At 42.0% G+C, this 19,299-nt stretch overlaps 1 protein-coding gene across 5 annotated transcripts in view; it reads right to left on the minus strand.

Annotated features, from left to right (window-relative positions):
* The window catches only part of MID1 (midline 1), a 637,342-nt gene that overhangs the window by 104,578 nt on the left and 513,465 nt on the right, over nt 1-19,299 (minus strand). For all 5 annotated transcript variants that reach the window (XM_075335497.1, XM_075335499.1, XM_075335498.1 and 2 more), the window contains exon 3: nt 13,744-13,839. In XM_075335497.1, the coding sequence (XP_075191612.1) occupies nt 13,744-13,839 (96 nt within the window). The remainder of the gene's footprint in view (nt 1-13,743; nt 13,840-19,299) is intronic.

A 19,299-nucleotide genomic window follows, 5' to 3' on the forward strand; every position in this document is an offset into this window, starting at 1 on the left:
AATGTGTGACAAAACAGTGGGCAAAAGCTAATAAGGGGCATATACATATTAAGTCCAGTGTAGAAAATGTGAAATGACAGACGACAGCTGAGGCTTATGCATCAGGTACATACATACACTTTACAGCACAGATACTTTTGGATGTACATAATGGATCATACAATAAAAAAAAACATCCTTATCACCTGGATGTGAGCACTGGAACCTATCAGTAGACATCAACTGGCTGCAATCTTCACAGTTTGATCAAAGGGAACATCATGGTTTAAAGCAACACTCCAGCTTTTTGTATTTCACTACTGGAGTGGTGCTTTAAAGGGAACCTGTCACCTAGAATATGCGTTCTGACCTATAAGCAGACGCATGTGTGCCCTAATTACACCTCCCTACCCATCCCTGTGTTGTAAAATTGTGGAATATGAAAGTAATAAAAAAAAACGTTTTATTACTTTCATATTTCCTATGTAAATAGCAGAGCTCGTTGCACCATGGACTTCTCATCGCCATGTGGGCGTTTGCATACTTTCCATGGTATCACGCCCCTGTTGGCGTGATACCATGGATTCACATGAGCGACGTCCCTATCGCTCTTTCAGAATCCTGCGCGTGTGCACTTACCATTCCCGCAGCCTTTTCTGGGTGCTCGTTGTCAGTTTCAGAAGCGCTCTGCACATGATCAGAAGAGTCTGATCATGCGCAGAGCTTGTCTGAAGCCGGCGAGTGAACACCCGGAAAAGGCTGCAGGAATGGTAAGTGCAAACATGCGCAGGATCTGAAGGAGCAATGGGGGACATCGCTCATGTGAATCCATGGTATCACGCCCACAGGGGCGTGATACCATGGAAAGTATGCAAACGCCTACATGGCGATGCGACGCCCATGGGGCGACAAGCTCTGCTATTTACATAGGAAATATGTAAGTAATAAAATGTTTTTTATTACTTTCATATTACATCATTTTACAACATAGGAATGGGTGGGGAGGTGTGATTAGGGCAGACATGCGTCTGCTGATAGGTCAGAACGCTTATTGTATCTGACAGGTTCCATTTAAGTCTTAGTTCTTTGCCCCGTGTCTTATACTCAACTTCTGGCATCTTCATTTGTTATTACCACTACTCTGGTCAGTCTTCTCCAGTTTGTGACCTGGCGGCTGCTTCAGTGTTTCATGGAGCGTGCCGGAGGTCAAATCTCAATACAAGTCTATGAGATCCTTGTTTGGCTCTAATAGAGTTGCATTGAGAACTTATGATGTAACTTCTGACAACCAGCCAGTTAGAAGTTAAATTCTCAAGATGGCACCACAGGACCGGAGCGATGCCAAAAAAAAAAGGTGAAGACACCATGTGTTTCATGGAGCGCACCAGAGATCAAAGCTCAATACAAGTCTATCAGATCCTTGTTATGGGTCTAATAGAGTTGCATTAAGAACTTATAATATAACTTCTGACTTTCGGCCAGTCAGAAGTTATGGCCTCAAGATAGCGCGGCAGGACCAGAAAGATGCTGAAAAAGGTAAAGAAACCATGAGGGTGATTATAAGACCAGGGGCAGGGGACTTAGATTTAAAGCACCACTCCAGGGGTAAAGTAAAACGCAGTTGTTGAATTGAAGCTTTAACTCACAAAATCACTGGGGGATACAGAGCTCAGAGCAGAAGAGCAGCATCAGGAAACTAGTTTTCAATTTTTACTTTTTAATTTTGTGATGTATATTGGGGGCATTCAAAAGGGGTTTTAAGTAACTGTTCCTTTAACAATCGTCAGAATACAATCAATCATTTGAAAGAGCATTCATTTCCTTGAGTCTCGTTACTATTCCAGTAATCTTTCTCAGCCCCTCCAGAGAAGCGGAATCCAGTGAAGACACTGTAGTGAGGTAAGGATCAAGCATAGACTTCACCTTTAGGTTCATAGAAAAAAAAAAATGAAAGAACTTCGAATTAACGGAATCCAGGTCAACAAGAGCGGAGATCAGTCTGGAAATGTTTCCCAATTTCCTCTCATTGCTTATCAAAGCAGTCTAAAGCTGGTGTCACACACAGCGACAACGACAACGACGTCGCTGCTACGTCACCATTTTCTGTGACGTTGCAGCGACGTCCCGTCGCTGTCGCTGTGTGTGACATTCAGCAACGACCGGGCCCCTGCTGTGAGGTCGCCGGTCGTTGCTGAATGTCCAGCTTCATTTTTTGGTCGTCACTCTCCCGCTGTGACACACACATCGCTGTGTGTGACAGCGAGAGAGCGACGAAATGAAGCGAGCAGGAGCCGGCACTGGCAGCTGCGGTAAGCTGTAACCAGCGTAAACATCGGGTAACCAAGGGAAGTCCTTTCCCTGGTTACCCGATGTTTACGCTGGTTACCAGCCTCCGCTCTTGCTGCCAGCGCCGGCTCCTGCACTGTGACATGTGGCTGCAGTATGCATCGGGTAATTAACCCGATGTATACTGTAGCAAAGAGAGCAAGGAGCCAGCGCTAAGCAGTGCGCGCGGCTCCCTGCTCTCTGCACTGTGACATGTAGCTGCAGCACACATCGGGTTAATTAACCCGATGTGTACTGTACCTAGGAGAGCAAGGAGCCAGCGCTAAGCGCGGCTCCCTGCTCTCTGCACATGTAGCACAGCGACGTTATGATCGCTGCTTCTGCTGTGTTTGACAGCTAAGCAGCGATCATAACAGCAACTTACAAGGTCGCTGTTACGTCACCGAAAATGGTGACGTAACAGCGACGTCGTTGTCGCTGTCGTTTAGTGTGAACCCAGCTTAAGGATTTCAGGTAATTGTTACAAAACGGACAATGTCCTTGGGGTTGCCTCATGTCAGCACAGCCATGCATGTTTATTTCTGAAACATAAAACTGAGCCCGAGATTTTTACGCTCCATTCCCAAACATCAAAGTGAAATCTTAAACTATTGCGACTTGATAATAACAATGTATTAGGAGCAGATTTTAACTGCATAACAGAGATGTTTCCACAAAGACCCGAAACATCCACTTGAATTCCCTTGAATTCTTCAACCTTTCCCCACATTTCAGGCTTCAAACATAAAGATAAAATGTTAATGTTATGGTGAAGAATCAACGAGTGGGACATAATTGTGAAGTTGAACAAAATTTATTGCTTATTTTAAACTTTTTTAAAAAAATAAAAAACTGAAAATTAGGGCGTGCAATATTATTTGTCCCCTTTACTTTCAGTGCAGCAAACTCACTCCAGAAGTTCATTGAGGATCTCTGAATGATCCAATGTTGTCCTAAATGACTGATGATGATGAATATAATCCACCTGTGTGTAATCTAGTCTCCGTATAAATGCACCTGCTCTGTGATAGTCTCAGTGTTCTGTTTAAAGCGCAGATAGCATCATGAAGACCAAGGAACACAACAGGCAGGTCTGTGATACTGTTGTGGAGATGTTTAAAGCCAGATTTGGTTACAAAAAGATTTCCAAAACTTTAAACATCCCAAGAAGCACTGTGTAAGCGATCATATTGAAATGGAAGGAGTATCATACCACTGCAAATCTACCAAGACCCGGCCGTTCATCCAAACTTTCATCACAAACAAGGAGAAGACTGATCAGAGATGCAGCCAAAAGGCCCCTTATCACTCTGGATGAACTGCAGAGATCTACAACTGAGGTGGGAGAGTCTGTCCATAGGACAACAATCAGTCGTACACTGCACAAATCTGGCATTTATGGAAGAGTGGCAAGGAGAAAGCCATTTCTCAAAGATATCCATAAAAAGTGTCATTTAAAGTTTGCCACCTGGGAGACACACCAAATATGTGGAAGAAGGTGCTCTGGTCAGATGAAATCAAAATCGAACTATTTGAGCACAATGCCAAATGATATGTTTGGCGTAAAAGCAACACAGCTCATCACCCTGAACACACCATCCCCACTGTCAAACATGGTGGTGGCAGCATCATGGTTTGGGCCTGCTTTTCTTCAGCAGGGACAGGGAAGATGGGTAAAATAGATGGAAAGAAGGATGAGCCAAATAGAGGACCATTCTTGAAGAAAACCTGTTGGAGTCTGCAAAACACCTGAGACTAGGATGGAGATATGTCTTCCAACAGGACAATGATCCCAAACATAAAGCATAATCTACAATGGAATGGTTCACAAATAAACGTATCCAGGTGTTAGAATGGCCAAGTCACAGTCCAGACCTGAATCCAATCGAGAATCTGTGGAAAGAGCTGAAAACTGCTGTTCACAAACGCTCTCCATCCAACCTCACTCAGCTCCGGCTGTTTGCAAAGAAAGAATGGGCAAGAATTTCAGTCTCTCGATGTGCAAAACTGATAAGACACATACCCCAAGCGACTTGCAGCAGTACTCGCAGCAAAAGGTGGTGCTACAAAGTATTAACTTAAAGGAGATGAATAATATTGCACGCCCCACTTTCAGTTATTTATTTTTTAAAAAAGTTTAAAATAAGCAATAAATTTCGTTCAACTTCACAATTGTGTCCCACTTGTTGTTGATTCTTCACCATAACATTACCATTTTTATCTTTATGTTTGAAGCCTGAAATGTGGGAAAAGGTTGAAAAATTCAAGGGAGCTGAATACTTTCGCAAGAATCTTTATATAATGGAATACTACCATATCAGCCAAAATGCCCAAACGATCACTGCCAGTCAATAGCTGAAGTTTAAAGTCATTTTTCGATTCCATTTAGAACCAGAACTGAAGCCGGCTGACACTTCTGAAACCTATAACTCCTTGCTTTTGACAGAGAATGCTATAGGTTTTATGGCTATTGACAAAAATTATTATAGTCAGAGGCCTATTAACATGTCATGACCATGGTTCATAAGGGCAGATTTTAAGAGGTTATCCACAAGTAGACAAACTTTTATTAATGGCCCCAGAATGCAGCATAAAATAAAAATAAGCTTACTTACCTCCCAGACTTGCGCCGCTCCTCTGCTCGGAGTCCTATGTCTCACGATGGTGTCATGACGTAAACAATGTTACTTGGCCGTTGATCAGCTGGAGCCTTCAAAATTCCACCATAGCGGAAAAAAAGTGTTTGACTGCTCTGATGGAATTGTGCATAGGAATGAGCGAACCCGATCGGTAAAGTTTGTGATTTGTACAGGAGACCGGGTGTCTGAAGCTTGTACTCGAACAATTCAGTGTGAGAGTTTGAAGTTCGGGTGCTAACGAAGTTTGTTGAAAGGCTGCAGCGGAGCGAGAGAGAAAGCCATTTTACAGAATAGATGTTTGGGTCCCCATTCACTTATATGGGGTTTGAGATCCAGGATTAAGTTCAGGTCCCAAACCAAACTTTTAACTAAATTATGGCCAAACCTGGCAAACCAGAACTCCCACAGTTCTGATCATCCGTAATTGTGATCGCTGCAGCTGATAAGCGGCCTCAACGGTCACAGGACATAAATAATGTCAATAGATCAAAGGTTCACACAGGGTTCAAAGCAGAGGAGCTTCAATGATCTGGAAGGTAACAGTTTTTTTTTAATGTTATGCAGCATATTGGGACCACTACTAAAGGGTTGTCCTTTAGTGAAAAACCTTGTTAAGAAAATGGTCTAAATTGAAAATTGTCTTTGTTGCCTTATTCCCAGGTTTACTTTAGGGTTTCTAAAAACAGAATCCGGAACACTTCCTAGGCTGTTTTCACACCCAGGTCGAGTCTTCACAAGGAAATACATTTAATACAAATTTCTGGCACATGTGGGATTGTGAGGAAATAATATTTTTTATTTTTGTGATTTTTGCAAAAAGTACACCGTCAGTAACGTTTCGGCTCTTACATTTAGAGCCTTCATCTGGGCAAAATTGATCCTGAGCTGGACTATGAGAAACTTGCAGAACTAGTAGCCGGAGGCAGTAAAGAATGCCTTGTTAATGGGACAAGGAAGTAGCAATGTTATTGCCAGGGCTGTAGTGGGTCTGTGTTGAGATAAGATGATGTGGTGCTGATGCCTTAGGAGAGCAGCTGGGTGCCTGGGAGAAGTGTCCCGGTCCGGAGGCTGCACGGCGGCCAGGTCAGCCTCCAGACCGGACACTTCTCCCATGCACCAGTGTAGACTGTGTACTTTTTGCAGAAATCACCCCTGCTAAACTTGCCATCTTGGCATTTTGGCTTCAAGCAGTGGTTCGCGCGTTGTATCAAAAATCACTGTTTACCTTTGGTGGACCTCATACAAGAAGTTACCTCTACTTTAGTATTCTTGTGACCAGTTTGTGTATAGGAGAGCTAGTAAGCGACTCAAGGAGCATTTATTCAAAAATTCTGTTACTCAAATGTTGATAAATCCATGTTCTAAAATAAATATGAAAAGGTGAAGAAAAATGATTCTTATATCTCCGTATAACTCATTAATAAAACGTCTTCCAGAACAGATTCCTCTTTGTCTGACCAGGTCTGCAGGTTGTACTAGAACATATTTCAATTCATTGCTCTGGTGAAACTTAATCGTCATACAGTATTCATGTGAATGAGATGACTTCGAGGCATGTTTGATCAAATTTAATCCATTTTGGCAAGTGAACATTACCATAAGAGGACAATTACATACAAGGTCAAGAGGTGTTTATGCACATTTACGATGCAGGTCACCTTACTAGACGTGGAATACTAACACAAGGGAAAGAAAGCGTGAAGTGACTGTACAGTTAAGAATAGACGATATCATAAAAAGCAGACACAGCCAATAATTGGATATTTTATGCCAAAGGCCGTTCCAATTTGTGGTATATTTATTTTTCATAGACTGTTAGGTTTAATTCTGAAAAGCTAATAAAGGCAAGCCATGCAGTATATATACAGAGTTAGTTTTATACACTGACCTGTAACAAAAAAGGAACTACTCAATAAGAGATCTGGGTGGTACGGTAGGGAACCCTGTTAGGTCCAAAGCGCTGGTGGCTCTGGAGCCTTAATTCTAGGAAAAATGCCAAAAGGACAAACAAAACCATAATTTGAGTGCTCTATAATGGGCCGTAAAAACATATTTCTCATGTATTACTGGCAGCTTCCCAGCTCGCCTCTTGAGAAGAAAAATTCCTGCCACACAAGGTCTAATCTGGGCCACACATTTATCCATCAACGTGATGTACGCTACGCTACTTGTGAGACCTTTGTTAACCCGGGCAACAAAAATGTAATGAATGCTGATAAAATATAAGAAATCATCTTGTAAAAAATAATGAAAGCATTAGAGTACTATTAAATTGTCACATTTACACACGTTGTATGGAAAAAGGTATTGGGACAAACCTCCCTGAATTCAGGTTTTCTATTCAGTCCTATTGCTACAGGTGTATAAAATCCAGCCCTTGACCAGGCTGTCTGCCTTTACAAAAATTTGTGAAATGGGTCCTTCTAAAGAGCTCATTGGATTGGATTGGAATCGCCAACTGCTGAGGACTAGCAAAGCACATAAAAATAGCCAATGTTCTGCTAACTCAGTAACTGCAGACGTCCATACCTGCTTTGGCATTATCATAACATTACCATCAGCATAAAAACTGTGCACTGACTTGGTGCATGCAAGCCTTACATCATCAAGCACAATACTGGGCACCAGATGGAGTGGGTGCATACAACGCTGCCACCGGCCTCTACAACAGTGGAAATTAGTGATGAGCGAGCACTACTATGCTCAGGTGATCGCGTACTCGTAATGATCAGTCGGACGCTCGGAGAGGCTCGACTTGTGTACCAAGTATAGTGGAACTCAATAGGAAACTCAACCATTTTTTTGGAAGATTTTGGTAGTGCTTGTTCATCACCAGTGGAAATGTTTCCTGTGGAGTGATGAATCACATTTCTATATTTAGCAATTTGATGTACAATTCTGGGTTTGGCAGATTTCAGGAGAACATTACTTGCCTGACTGTAGTGTGAGAAATGTAGAGTTTGGTGAAGGAGTGATAGCACTATGTATTGTTTTTTTTTATTCAAGGGTTGGCCTAGGCCCCTTATTACTAGTTAAGGAAAGTCTTAACACATCAGCATATCAAGACATTCTGGAGACAACTGTATGCTTATACGTTTTTAGGAAACAGTTTGGGAAAGGTCCTTTTCTATTTCAGCATGACTTTGTCCCAGTGCACAAAGCAAGGCCCACAAAGATGTAGTTGGGCAAGGGCAATGTTCGTATAGAGAAGCGTGACTGGCTCACATTGAGCCCCAACCTCAACTACACTGACTCTTTGGGATAAACTAAAGTGCAGATTACGATCCAGGACCTCACACTCAACATCAGTGCCTGACCTCACAAAAGCTTCTCTGGAGGAATAGACCCAAAGTCCCACAAACACAGTCCAAAGTCATGCAGAAGGCCTTTCCAGCAGACTAAAAGCTGTTATAATTTTAAAGGGAAAGCAGCCATTGTAGAGCAGAAAGAAGAAAGACGAATGGGGAGAGAAGAATCAAGTCAATATTACAATTACTTATTGGTTTACGTTTAAAAAATAATTGTGTAGCCGAACAGCGTTAAAATTAGTTAAAAGGTAGACAGTCCATAATAATACAAAACAGAATTATTGAAGGTGTTGGGCACCTATCAATGGGATTGGCCATCAATATCTGATCAGTAGAAGTGTGACCCACCCCTTCTCAATCGCCGATCAGCTGTTATCTCATTTGAATAGAGGGTAGAACTGCCGTACTATAGAAATGATAGCGCTGATATGTTCCGGCAGCATCCGAGAGCTTCACCTATTGCCAGTAACAGCTGTCCGGCCGGGGTACCGGGTGTCGCGTCCCACCAATCAGATACTGATGGCCTATCTTGAGGACAACCTATAAGTATTATTGCCCTGGTGGTGCCATATTAAAGTTTCATGTGACAAAAAAGATCCTAAAAACACTAGACCAATGAAAAATTGCGATCATTATAGAAAATCCCATTGCTTATTCCCTATAGGAAAACATAGAAAAAGAGTGTATAAATCACTTTTAAATTAGTGAGGTCACAGGGTGATCTTTTTCCCATGGATGCTTTTCTAACAGTGGGATTATTTTAGCTGTCATTACTATTCTGTGGGTAAACAGAATAGTTATAATAGCTAGTTAGCATAGGATTCATACTTCGAAATACCTTCAAATCAACTATACCATAAAATTGAATAGAAGAAGCACAAAGTCTGCCATGTGGAAATATTAAAAAGAAAGGAATATACTATGAGTATTTTTCGCGGTTTTCTTTTTACAAACATACATAGATGAGAACTTGATGTCAAGTTCCTCAACTTTAAAGCGTAATTGTCATTTACATTTTTACTACTGTTGTATTCACAGTTCTCTGAATTGCTGAGACTATTAGCTGCTGAAGACCCAACATTTATAGATGTATAATCTTTACTTTGGATAGATAGTCATTTATGGGACAAAACCCCTTTAGAAGGAAGCTTATATAAAACAAATATACCACTGTTTAGCCCACATTATTAGAATTTATGCAACCCATAAATAAGACCTGCTGCCCTCGAATACCTGAATGCTAATCGGCGCACAAAAATCAAATGGGCATCTCTAGACCATGCTTGGCAATGTCTCTGCGCTAACAATCACTGCCTCTACAACTTTGATTGACATGGATCACATCTCTTGAGTCATCCACACAGCCTGTTCAACTCTTCTGTATGGAAAAAGACCTGCACGGGGCCGAGGGCTGAACAAGACCTGCACGGGGCCGAGGGCTGAACAAGACCTGCACGGGGCCGAGGGCTGAACAAGACCTGCACGGGGCCGAGGGCTGAACAAGACCTGCACGGGGCCGAGGGCTGAACAAGACCTGCACGGGGCCGAGGGCTGAACAAGACCTGCACGGGGCCGAGGGCTGAACAAGACCTGCACGGGGCTGAGGGCTGAACAAGACCTGCACGGGGCCGAGGGCTGAACAAGACCTGCACGGGGCCGAGGGCTGAACAAGTCCTGCATGGGGCCGAGGGCTGAACAAGACCTGCACGGGGCCGAGGGCTGAACAAGACCTGCATATACATGAGGAGACATCATCTATGTGAATCATGGTTTTTAGGGATATGTGGGCTGCCAGGCTCATATCAAGGGTTTGCAGGAACACTAAAAAGTACTAAAAATAGTGGTTATGATTTATATAGGATAAACCTGGTTACTGTTGCATCTAAGGCTTTGTTTACACTAGCTATTGCTTAATCAGGCTTCCATTGTATTTAAGCACTTAACTTTGTGCTATTATATCAAATAAATAGCACATGCAGCCCTTCCCTGTTCCCTTCTCTCATTGCACCTCTAGCCCTGCTCTTCATTGTGAGTTGGGGCTCTAGGCCCCTATATAAACTCATTCCTGCAAACCCCATAGTAGATGAAGAGTCACCATTTCTGGGCAGTCATTCCTCCTCACCATGCTTGCTAACTACTAACTTGGCGCTCTTCAAATACAATAAAGTAATAAAAAGCACCATTAACACGTGACCGGATAAAATGGACAAGACACTTTGAAGTTTTGCTCTTTACAAAAAAAAAAAGGTATGCAGCCTGCAACCAAATGGGGTTCCCTAATCTGTGTCTGGAGTTTGAAGATTTCCACATATGTAATGTATACTGAAACTTACAGCATTGCTGCTCTTTAGAAGTGAACGCCTCCTTTCTCTTTGAAGTCTCCGCTATGAATGGCTGTCAAAAGCAACAATCAGCTTTACAATACAATGCATTTAATATATGACAGATGAAAGAAAATAAAAGCAGACTTTACTATAGACTCCTGTGTTCAGACACACATGGAATACCTGAGTTTAGTTTTCGATGAGTGGGGCTCCAGTGTCTGAGTGATGACTTTATGACAGGAGTTGGACTTTATCCATCCTGGCAGCACTGGCATAGTAAATCCATTTTGAGCCATGCGGCTAAGCAATACGCAGGGTTGTGTGATATTAACAGCCATTTCGTGTGGCTCTGATACTGATTCCCTGTGAAAACGCTGACAATTCCACATGTCAGATAATACGAGAGCTCAGTGTCTCTACTTTGATCAGGTTCTGTCAAGCTTCTCATTAGATAGCATCAGTAACTATTTCTAAAGATGCAAAAAGAAAGGGGGGGCAGGTGCCAGACATAACCACATCAAAGTACCCCGTACTCTAAACACTTTGCTGCAGAGAAAATGTGATGTTCTCAAATTTTGATGTTTCAATTATATTTCTGTGATAGCCTGTCAGGAAAGTAAAAGCAGATGTACAAGAAGCCAAGTGTTCCGTAATCATCATAAGTTTAAACGTACGGAATAAAAATCATTAAGGAACACAGCTGATGAAAGTAATCCCAAGGAGGAACCAATTTCCGCAGCTTACAATATGTATACATTGTGTAGTAAATGGAAGAAGCATGTTTGGGACGTTGCTTAGATTGGAACCACTCTTAAACCCGTGCAGTCACCATCAACAGGAAATAGCGGACATGATCCAAAGCGTTTGAATATTATGGTTTAAATGTGTTTAGCGGATTTTATGTAATGCCAGGAGGGAATCTATAGACCTGCAAAAGACTGCACAAAATGTGGTCCTTTTAGGGTTCATGATGGCCGATTTGTGCTGCCGGAACCAAGGGCAGTGTGAATCAGAAACCGCATTTGGTATTGAAGCTATGGATGTTTCATAGGTCTTTCTTTATATGTGTGTAAAGGTAAAGGTCTGTCAGTCAAGGGGAGAAAGGCGGAGACAAGCCATCAGGGATACAACTCTTGGACTAGTCATTCTAGCTGCATCACACCCGGACGATCTTTAAAATGTCAGTGCGTTTCAATGTGAAACTAACTCAACAAATAGAGGAGCCAATGTCTGATTCCTGTGACTCTGCTGTGAGATTCCCTGTAGAGAGAGAAACTCAATGCATTTCTTAAAAGGGTTGTCTACTACTTTTACACTGGTGGCCTATCCATAGAATAGGTCATCAATGTCTGATCGGCCAGGGTCTGACACCCCGCACCCCAGCCAATCAGCTGTTCCCGGTCCTGGCGGCGGCAGCAGACAGCTGAAAATGCTCAGTTCCAGAGATGCTTGGTCTTCTGATAGTGGCTGTGGCTGGATACTGCACATCCGCCTCTTATTGATCTGAATAAGTAACGTATGTGCACTACCCGACCGTGGCCACTATCAGAAGATGGAGCAGCTCCAGAACTGAGCATTTCTGACTGCCTGCCGCCGCCGGGACAGAGGCCAGTTGATCGGTGGGGGTGCGGGGTGTCGGGGGTGCGGGGTGTCGAAACATGGCCAATCAAACATGGATGACCTATCCTAAGGATAGGCCATCAATGTAAAAGTAGAGGATAACCTCTTTAAGAGAATGTTCACACATAGTGGTTTTGCTCATTTTTTTTTACGCATATTTTTGGTGCATAAACTGAGCAGCATTTTTACAATACCAGCATAATCAATGAGATTAAAATAAAAGATCTCTGAAATCACATGCTGACGCAGTTTTTTTTCCACCTCTTTTGAGCCCTGCTACATTTTTGCTAAGATGCCATATGTGTAATCTTTAAGACTTTTGCAGCAGTTTTCACTTTTTTCAAAAACGCAAGTAAACGTGACAAAATTGAGAGTTGTATAGACATATGAGCATAAGCTACATGTCTAGTGTAAGGGTGACCGCTAAAATTAGCTACGCTACAATTTTTTTTGTGTAGACCAAACCTAAGGCCACGTGCACACTTTAAGTATTTGGTTAGTATTTTACCTCAGTATTTGTAGCCAAAACCAAAAGTGGAACAATCAGAGAAAAAGTATCATAGAAACACAGGCACCATTTCTCTATTTATCACCCACTCCTGGTTTTGGCTTACAAATACTGAGACAAAAATTCGCAAAATACTCAATGTGAAAACGTGACCTAAAAAGGTAGCAAGATAATGTAAGAAGGGTTGGTAACTCCAAACATAAACAGTGCCACTCTTGTCCATGGTCTGTATCTGGTATTGCAGGTGTAAGCAAAGGAAAGATAAAAACTAGCGCAAAAATAGTTCTCTTTCGAAAACATAATCAGAGATCTTTTCTATTCCAATAAGAAGGCTTTATATTGACATGATTATTGCAATGTACAATTAGTGTTGGGCGAACGTCTTCGGGACTCATCGTTACTTGATTCAGCATTGGATTGTACCGACGCAACTTGAGTACCGAGCATAATGTAAGTCAATGGTAAACCCGAGTATTTTCAAACTCACATGGTCGATGGAGAAACAAGCTGTGGCGAACATGTTTGCCCATCACTAGTGGCAATGTATCTATTGGTCAATGTGGTCGCAATGCACCAAGAGTCAGGGAGTAGACAGCTACCAAAAATCCGAAAACTACTCCACTTTGGATGTTGGCTGCACGTATCTTTGCCATCACAGACTGATGTTGCATATTATTGCGATTGGCTTGTGACCTGATTGATTTGGCAGGTTTTTTTCACAACTTGATCTAAAGGCTAAACCAGTCGCACAGACGTTGCCGACAACACATCGCACTTATTTTTTATTTATGAAATCTGTCTGAAGCTCGATGTTTCCAAGCAAAGTTACTGCACAGCCGGAGCCTCGTACATCACCTTTAAGTGGTGACTTCCAACAACACAAATAATAAAACTTCATGAACCAACAAGCCAAATCCTCTGTCTTGCCAGGATCTAAATCATTCTTCAAAAAGAAAGTTGTATTAATCCCCAGTTGGGTGTATTTCTTATTACTATGGCTATAATGACACATATATAATTGAATTGATATCTGCACTCACCTCCACATGCTGGCATGTCTGAATAAGCTTGGCTAAGAGCATTTCCATCTCAGTGTTCCTTTTGATGAGGCTGGTGAGGTTGCTTTCTAAGCTTTGCTGTAAAATACAAAAACACAGTAAAGGTTACATTTCATGATATATTATTTTTAGAATTTTGCAGCACAAAAAAAAAATAAAACTTAAAATGAGTGTGGTGTGTAGACTTTCAAGTTTACTAGAGCTGGATGCACAAGCTTTCATTTATTTTTACAGAGGACTGGTGGATCAAATTAGTCTGTACCCACAGCATTCGGTAGTTGTGTACGGCCTGCCGACCCCTCACTGAGGAATTATGCTGGGGGAGAAAAGAATAAGACCGCCTGAATTCAAGAGCCTGATCCTGGTAGTTCTGCAACTGGATAAGCTGCTGACAGAGCGACTCATGCGGCCTACTGGCCGAGCATTCATATGGACGCCTATATTAGTAGTACTATATAGCAAGAGAATAATCACCCAAGGAAACGATCAAAGCTCTCCCATCCACTGTTAACCTCCAAACCCAATATTTTCTCTGTGCCCCACTGGACAAGTCTGATCTTAATACATCGTTGCAACCGTTTTTTCCAGAAAATAAGACCGGATCTTATACTATTACCAGGCTCCCTAAGAGAGTGGGGTCCTGAGAAATTGTGCAGTTTGACGCCCCTTAACGCCGACTCTGACTGTATCTAGGGCTTATTTTTTAAATAGGGCTTATATTTCAAACATAGTCCAAAAATCCTGTAAAATCATGCTAAGGCATAAGCCACACGGCGAGAAAACCGGTGCGAGTAAAGTGTGATAAAACATTGCATTCCACTCGGACCAATTCTAGTCTGTGTGTCAGCCACACATGAGCGATTATATTCTCAGCCCTAATCGGACCGAAAAAACAATCGCAGCTTGTTGCGATTGTAATGCAAGACTCTTTTCTCTCGCACCCATTCAAGTGAATGGGGCGAGAGAAAAATCGCACTGCACTCAGAGTACACCGGTGTACCGCGCGTGCAGAGCGAGAATCGCAATAGCCAGTAATGGAGGAGAGAGGGAGATAAATCCTCCCTTCCCTCCTCAGTGCCGACCCGCCCCTCCTCTGTGCCGGCCCGCCCCCTTGCAGCTGAGGTCTGCTCGCACAGTTGGACCACAGTCGCATGGATACTAGAATGACACTCGGCTCCTGCTGTGCTGCCAGTGCGAGCCGAGTGTCATGCGAGCAACCCACTAGTGCCCCGTGTGGCCCCGGCCTAAGGCTTATTTTCGGGGAAACACGGTATTTTAGTAGACAACTGATCTGCTACAGAAAATAATTTCCCTAACTAGATTGAATAAACCGTAACTATTCCTTTTTTTAATTGTCTCAATGAATCCAAAGTGAAAAATAAAGCTACTTTTCAATATGTTTTAATTAAAGTGGTTGTCCACTACACAGACAACCACTTTTCAATCTGTTTCTTCCTATATATATATATATATATATATATATATATATATATATATATATATCTATCTATCTATCTGTTTCATATAACTTGATTTTTTTTTTTTTTTTTTTACTGCACTATTCTAAGTCCTGTTGTGTATAAATATGTGACTCTTCAGATTTTGTGTTATACTGAGCCTGATGAAGAGACCTGAGTAGTCTCGAAAGCTTGCAATTATTACCATCTTTTCAGTTAGCCATTAAAAGGTATCAACCACTGAGGACTTCAGTTCTTTTAAACAATTTTTTTATCTCTACTGGCTAACACGGTACAAAGATATATTTTACTTGTTTAAAAATAATAACACTTATACTCACCTCTGATGTTGGCACCTCTCCAGTGGTGTCGGCAATGTTTCTCCCGCGTTCACGAAATAGTGTAACATCAGGCGATCTCAGATGCCAGTCAGCGGTCGCTTCACTCTTTCCAACTTCGAACGCATCACATACATTTGGAGGAAAAGCGAGCAGCAGCTTCACTTCTTCTGGATGTAAGTGATTTGTCCGAAGGCGGGGAGAGTGAAGTAACTGCTGATTAACTACTGGTTAACAATCGAGGGAGACACTGCTGAAAAGGCACCCGCATCAGAGCTGAATATAGGTGCTATTAATTTAAAAGGAGAAAACATGGATTGATCAAAGCTGCAGTGGATGGGGAGATAAAGGTTCAAAACATTGTAAAGGTACCGTCACACATAACGAGATCTCTAGCGAGATCGCTGCTGAGTCACGGTTTTTGTGACGCAGTAGCGATCCCGTTAGCGATCTCGTTATGTGTGACACCTACCAGCGATCAGGCCCCTGCTGTGAGATCTCTAGTCGTTGCAGAATGGTCCAGACCATTTTCTTCAAAGGCGATGTCCTGCTGGGCAGCACACATCGCTGTGTTTGACACTGTGTGACAGGGTCACAGTGACTGCTGAGATCGTTATACAGGTCGCTTCTGCGACCTGTATCATTCCTGCATCGTTGGTAAGGTCTGACTGTGTGACATCTCACCAGCGACCTCCTAGCGACTTACCAGCAATCCCTATCAGGTCGCATCATTTTCGGGATCGCTGGTAAGTCGTTGTGTGTGACTGGGCCTTTACTCTTTTGCTTGTCAGTGTACACTCTTAGAAGGTATGTGGCCAAATGTTTGTTCAGCTGCCGGCTATCTCACCCAACTCTGCCAAACACAGGAGCCCTTGCTTTATCAAGTGCTTTTGTGTTCTCCATAAGGGATCCACTGTCAGACATTTTCGGGTTACATCTTAAAAGAACAAAAGGATCAGCAGTTCAAAATTGGACAGGCAGTATGCTTCTGTTACCCAACCTCATCTGTTGGGGGGAGACTCCCCATCCTAATTTGACTATCAGTTGAATCCGTCAATATCGAGGACCTTAGTCTAATGCGAACAATAACAGCTAATTTTAAGCGACTGTAACATTGTCTTTCAAGATTAGACAAAAGGGTACTTTACACACTGCGATCTCGCTAGCAAAATCGCAAGCGATCGTACCCACCCCCGTCGGTTGTGCGACACGGGCAAATCGCTGCCCGTGGCGCACAACCTCATTAGTCCCCGACACACGGACTTACCTGCCGTGCAACGTCGCTCTGGCCCTCGAACCGCCTCCTTTCTTAGCGACGTCACATGGCAGCCGTCCAATAGAAGCGGTGGGGTGGAGATGAGCGGGACGTAAGATCCCGCCCACCTCCTTCCTTCTGCATTGATGGCGGGATGCAGGTAAGGAGATGTTTGTCGCTCCTGCGGTGTCACACACAGCGATGTGTAGTGCCGCAGGAACGAGGAACAACATCGCTAATAAGCAGACGATTTTTGGTTTCAGGACGACCTCTCCGCGGCAAACGATTTTGACCTATTTTGCAATCGTTTAAGGTCGCTCGTAGGTATCACACACTGCAATCTTGTTAATGAAGCCAGATGTGCGTCACAAACACCGTGACCCCGACGATAATTTACTAACGATATCACAGCGTGTAAAGCCCGCTTTAGGCCAGGTTTACACAACCATATTTTTGGTCCGAGTGCTGTGTGTGGAAAAAAATGGGCAGCACTTGGACCAATGTTATTAAATGGGGCAGTGGAGATAACATTTTTTTTTTCACTGAAACCATGATGCAATTTTAATCCGAAATAGGATGAGATTCACTAAGTCACGTCAATGGGAGTGAGAAAAAAAATTGAATTCCACAGTATGGCGTCTGATTTTTATGGATACATTGCAATTCTATAACATATGAAACTCTCAAAACTCATGTATAAATTCAAAAACAAAACACTTTTTGTGGATGAAAAGTGAGAAAAAAAACTTATCCCAAGTTTCTGGATAAAAATCAAACTAATTTTTGTGACCATATGTTAATAGTCATTTATCTCCAACCCTCCATACAAAATCCTAATCCATTTCTACCATGGCCAAATCCTCCTTGGTTTTGTCTTCTCGCGGCACATTGATACTAACACACTATTACACCTACATGTTTCCTCCTTCATTGATTTGCAGACAGGTACAGGAGGGACCTCTCTCCTCCTGTACCTGTCTGTGCCTTGTATTGTTTATGATTATTGTACTTGTCCCTATCATGTACACCCCTTTCACATGTAAAGCGCCATGGAATTGATGGCGCTAGAATAATAAATAATAATAATAATTTGCTATGCATGATGCATGTTTTAGCGATGAATAAATTAAAGTAAAAACTTGTTAACATAGAATGGGCTCAATGTAACAATCATTAGTGTAAAGATTAGTACATGAGCCATGGAGTGATTCGGGTTAGTGATGATACACGGAGTTAAATAGGTTTCTGGTGCGTCGGACACCAATAATAGTGCTGCAGATAATGCTATTTATTTCTGGAGCTGAATCATTTTACAAAGAGAATGTTTATGGACAGTAGAAAGCAGATCCATAAATCACATTTATATGTCCTGCAGGAATGAAGTTCATTTTATGACAGCAGACGACACTGGATACTTAAATATAAACGACCTACTTTTCTTTTAATATTGCATAGTGACAGGTAATGAAATATACTATGTATTATATCACCTGTCATAGCCTTATTACTCTAGTCAGGAGAACATGTAAAACGTAAAGCAAATTTATAATGTTTGAGAGCAGGTTATTAAACATTAATGTGAGGGCAGTAATTGCTGCTCCTTCCATGAAAAGGAGACTTAAAAAAATATTAGAAATAAGCCACCGTCGCAGTAAATCCTTCTCCGTTACCTGCTCCACGCTGCGAGCGAGAGCGATTCAACTGTATGAGAACATTTCTCGTAACGCAGATTACTTATATTTAAGGAACTTTAACATTTTCAACTATGTCATATATATAGAATCCGTGATTACGACCCCTAAAAGCACAATCTTCCCATTCCCATGTCATTTTTATGTCATTTATGGTGTATTTAACTATGAAATGTTATTATAAACCTCTTCAACATCAACTTCGATAATAAATCCCCCATATCTAAGACTTTTAAAGCACTTTTACAAAAAAAAATCCTATTACACAGAAAAACATAATGCAATCTAAAATTGCATATACATACGGCAGACTTATCAGTGAGTGCATATACGCAAAACTCTCCCCCATCAGTCATAGCCCCCGAGATAGGCATATTTTAACATTAGGAAGAAAAACATAATGTCTCCTGGGACATATTAAAGTAACATTTAGCATTTTATAAACCTGAATCCACTAGGAATATGGGGTTGTGGTTTATGCTGTTTATTGGGATTTAACAACCACATAATACTCCGAAAAGTGGTGGGGCAAGCAAAATAATTGTATAAGAAACCAGGCATGCAACAAATATTACACAACAATATAAAAGGTTCGCAGACAGACGGCAGTCTTGGTGCCACAGAAAAAGACACCGCGGCTGACCTGGAGTTAACCCTACTCTATTTGACGACTCAACATCCATAAAATAGACAATAAAATGTCTGATAAAGGGTCCAGAACAACCAGATAAAAACCCTACAAAGAGGACAGATATTGTGACAAGCCCTGCAAGCTAGCACAAACATTTTTACACTTA

This window comes from Anomaloglossus baeobatrachus, chromosome 2 (assembly GCF_048569485.1).
Source record: "Anomaloglossus baeobatrachus isolate aAnoBae1 chromosome 2, aAnoBae1.hap1, whole genome shotgun sequence".
Taxonomy (NCBI): Eukaryota; Metazoa; Chordata; class Amphibia; order Anura; family Aromobatidae; genus Anomaloglossus; species Anomaloglossus baeobatrachus.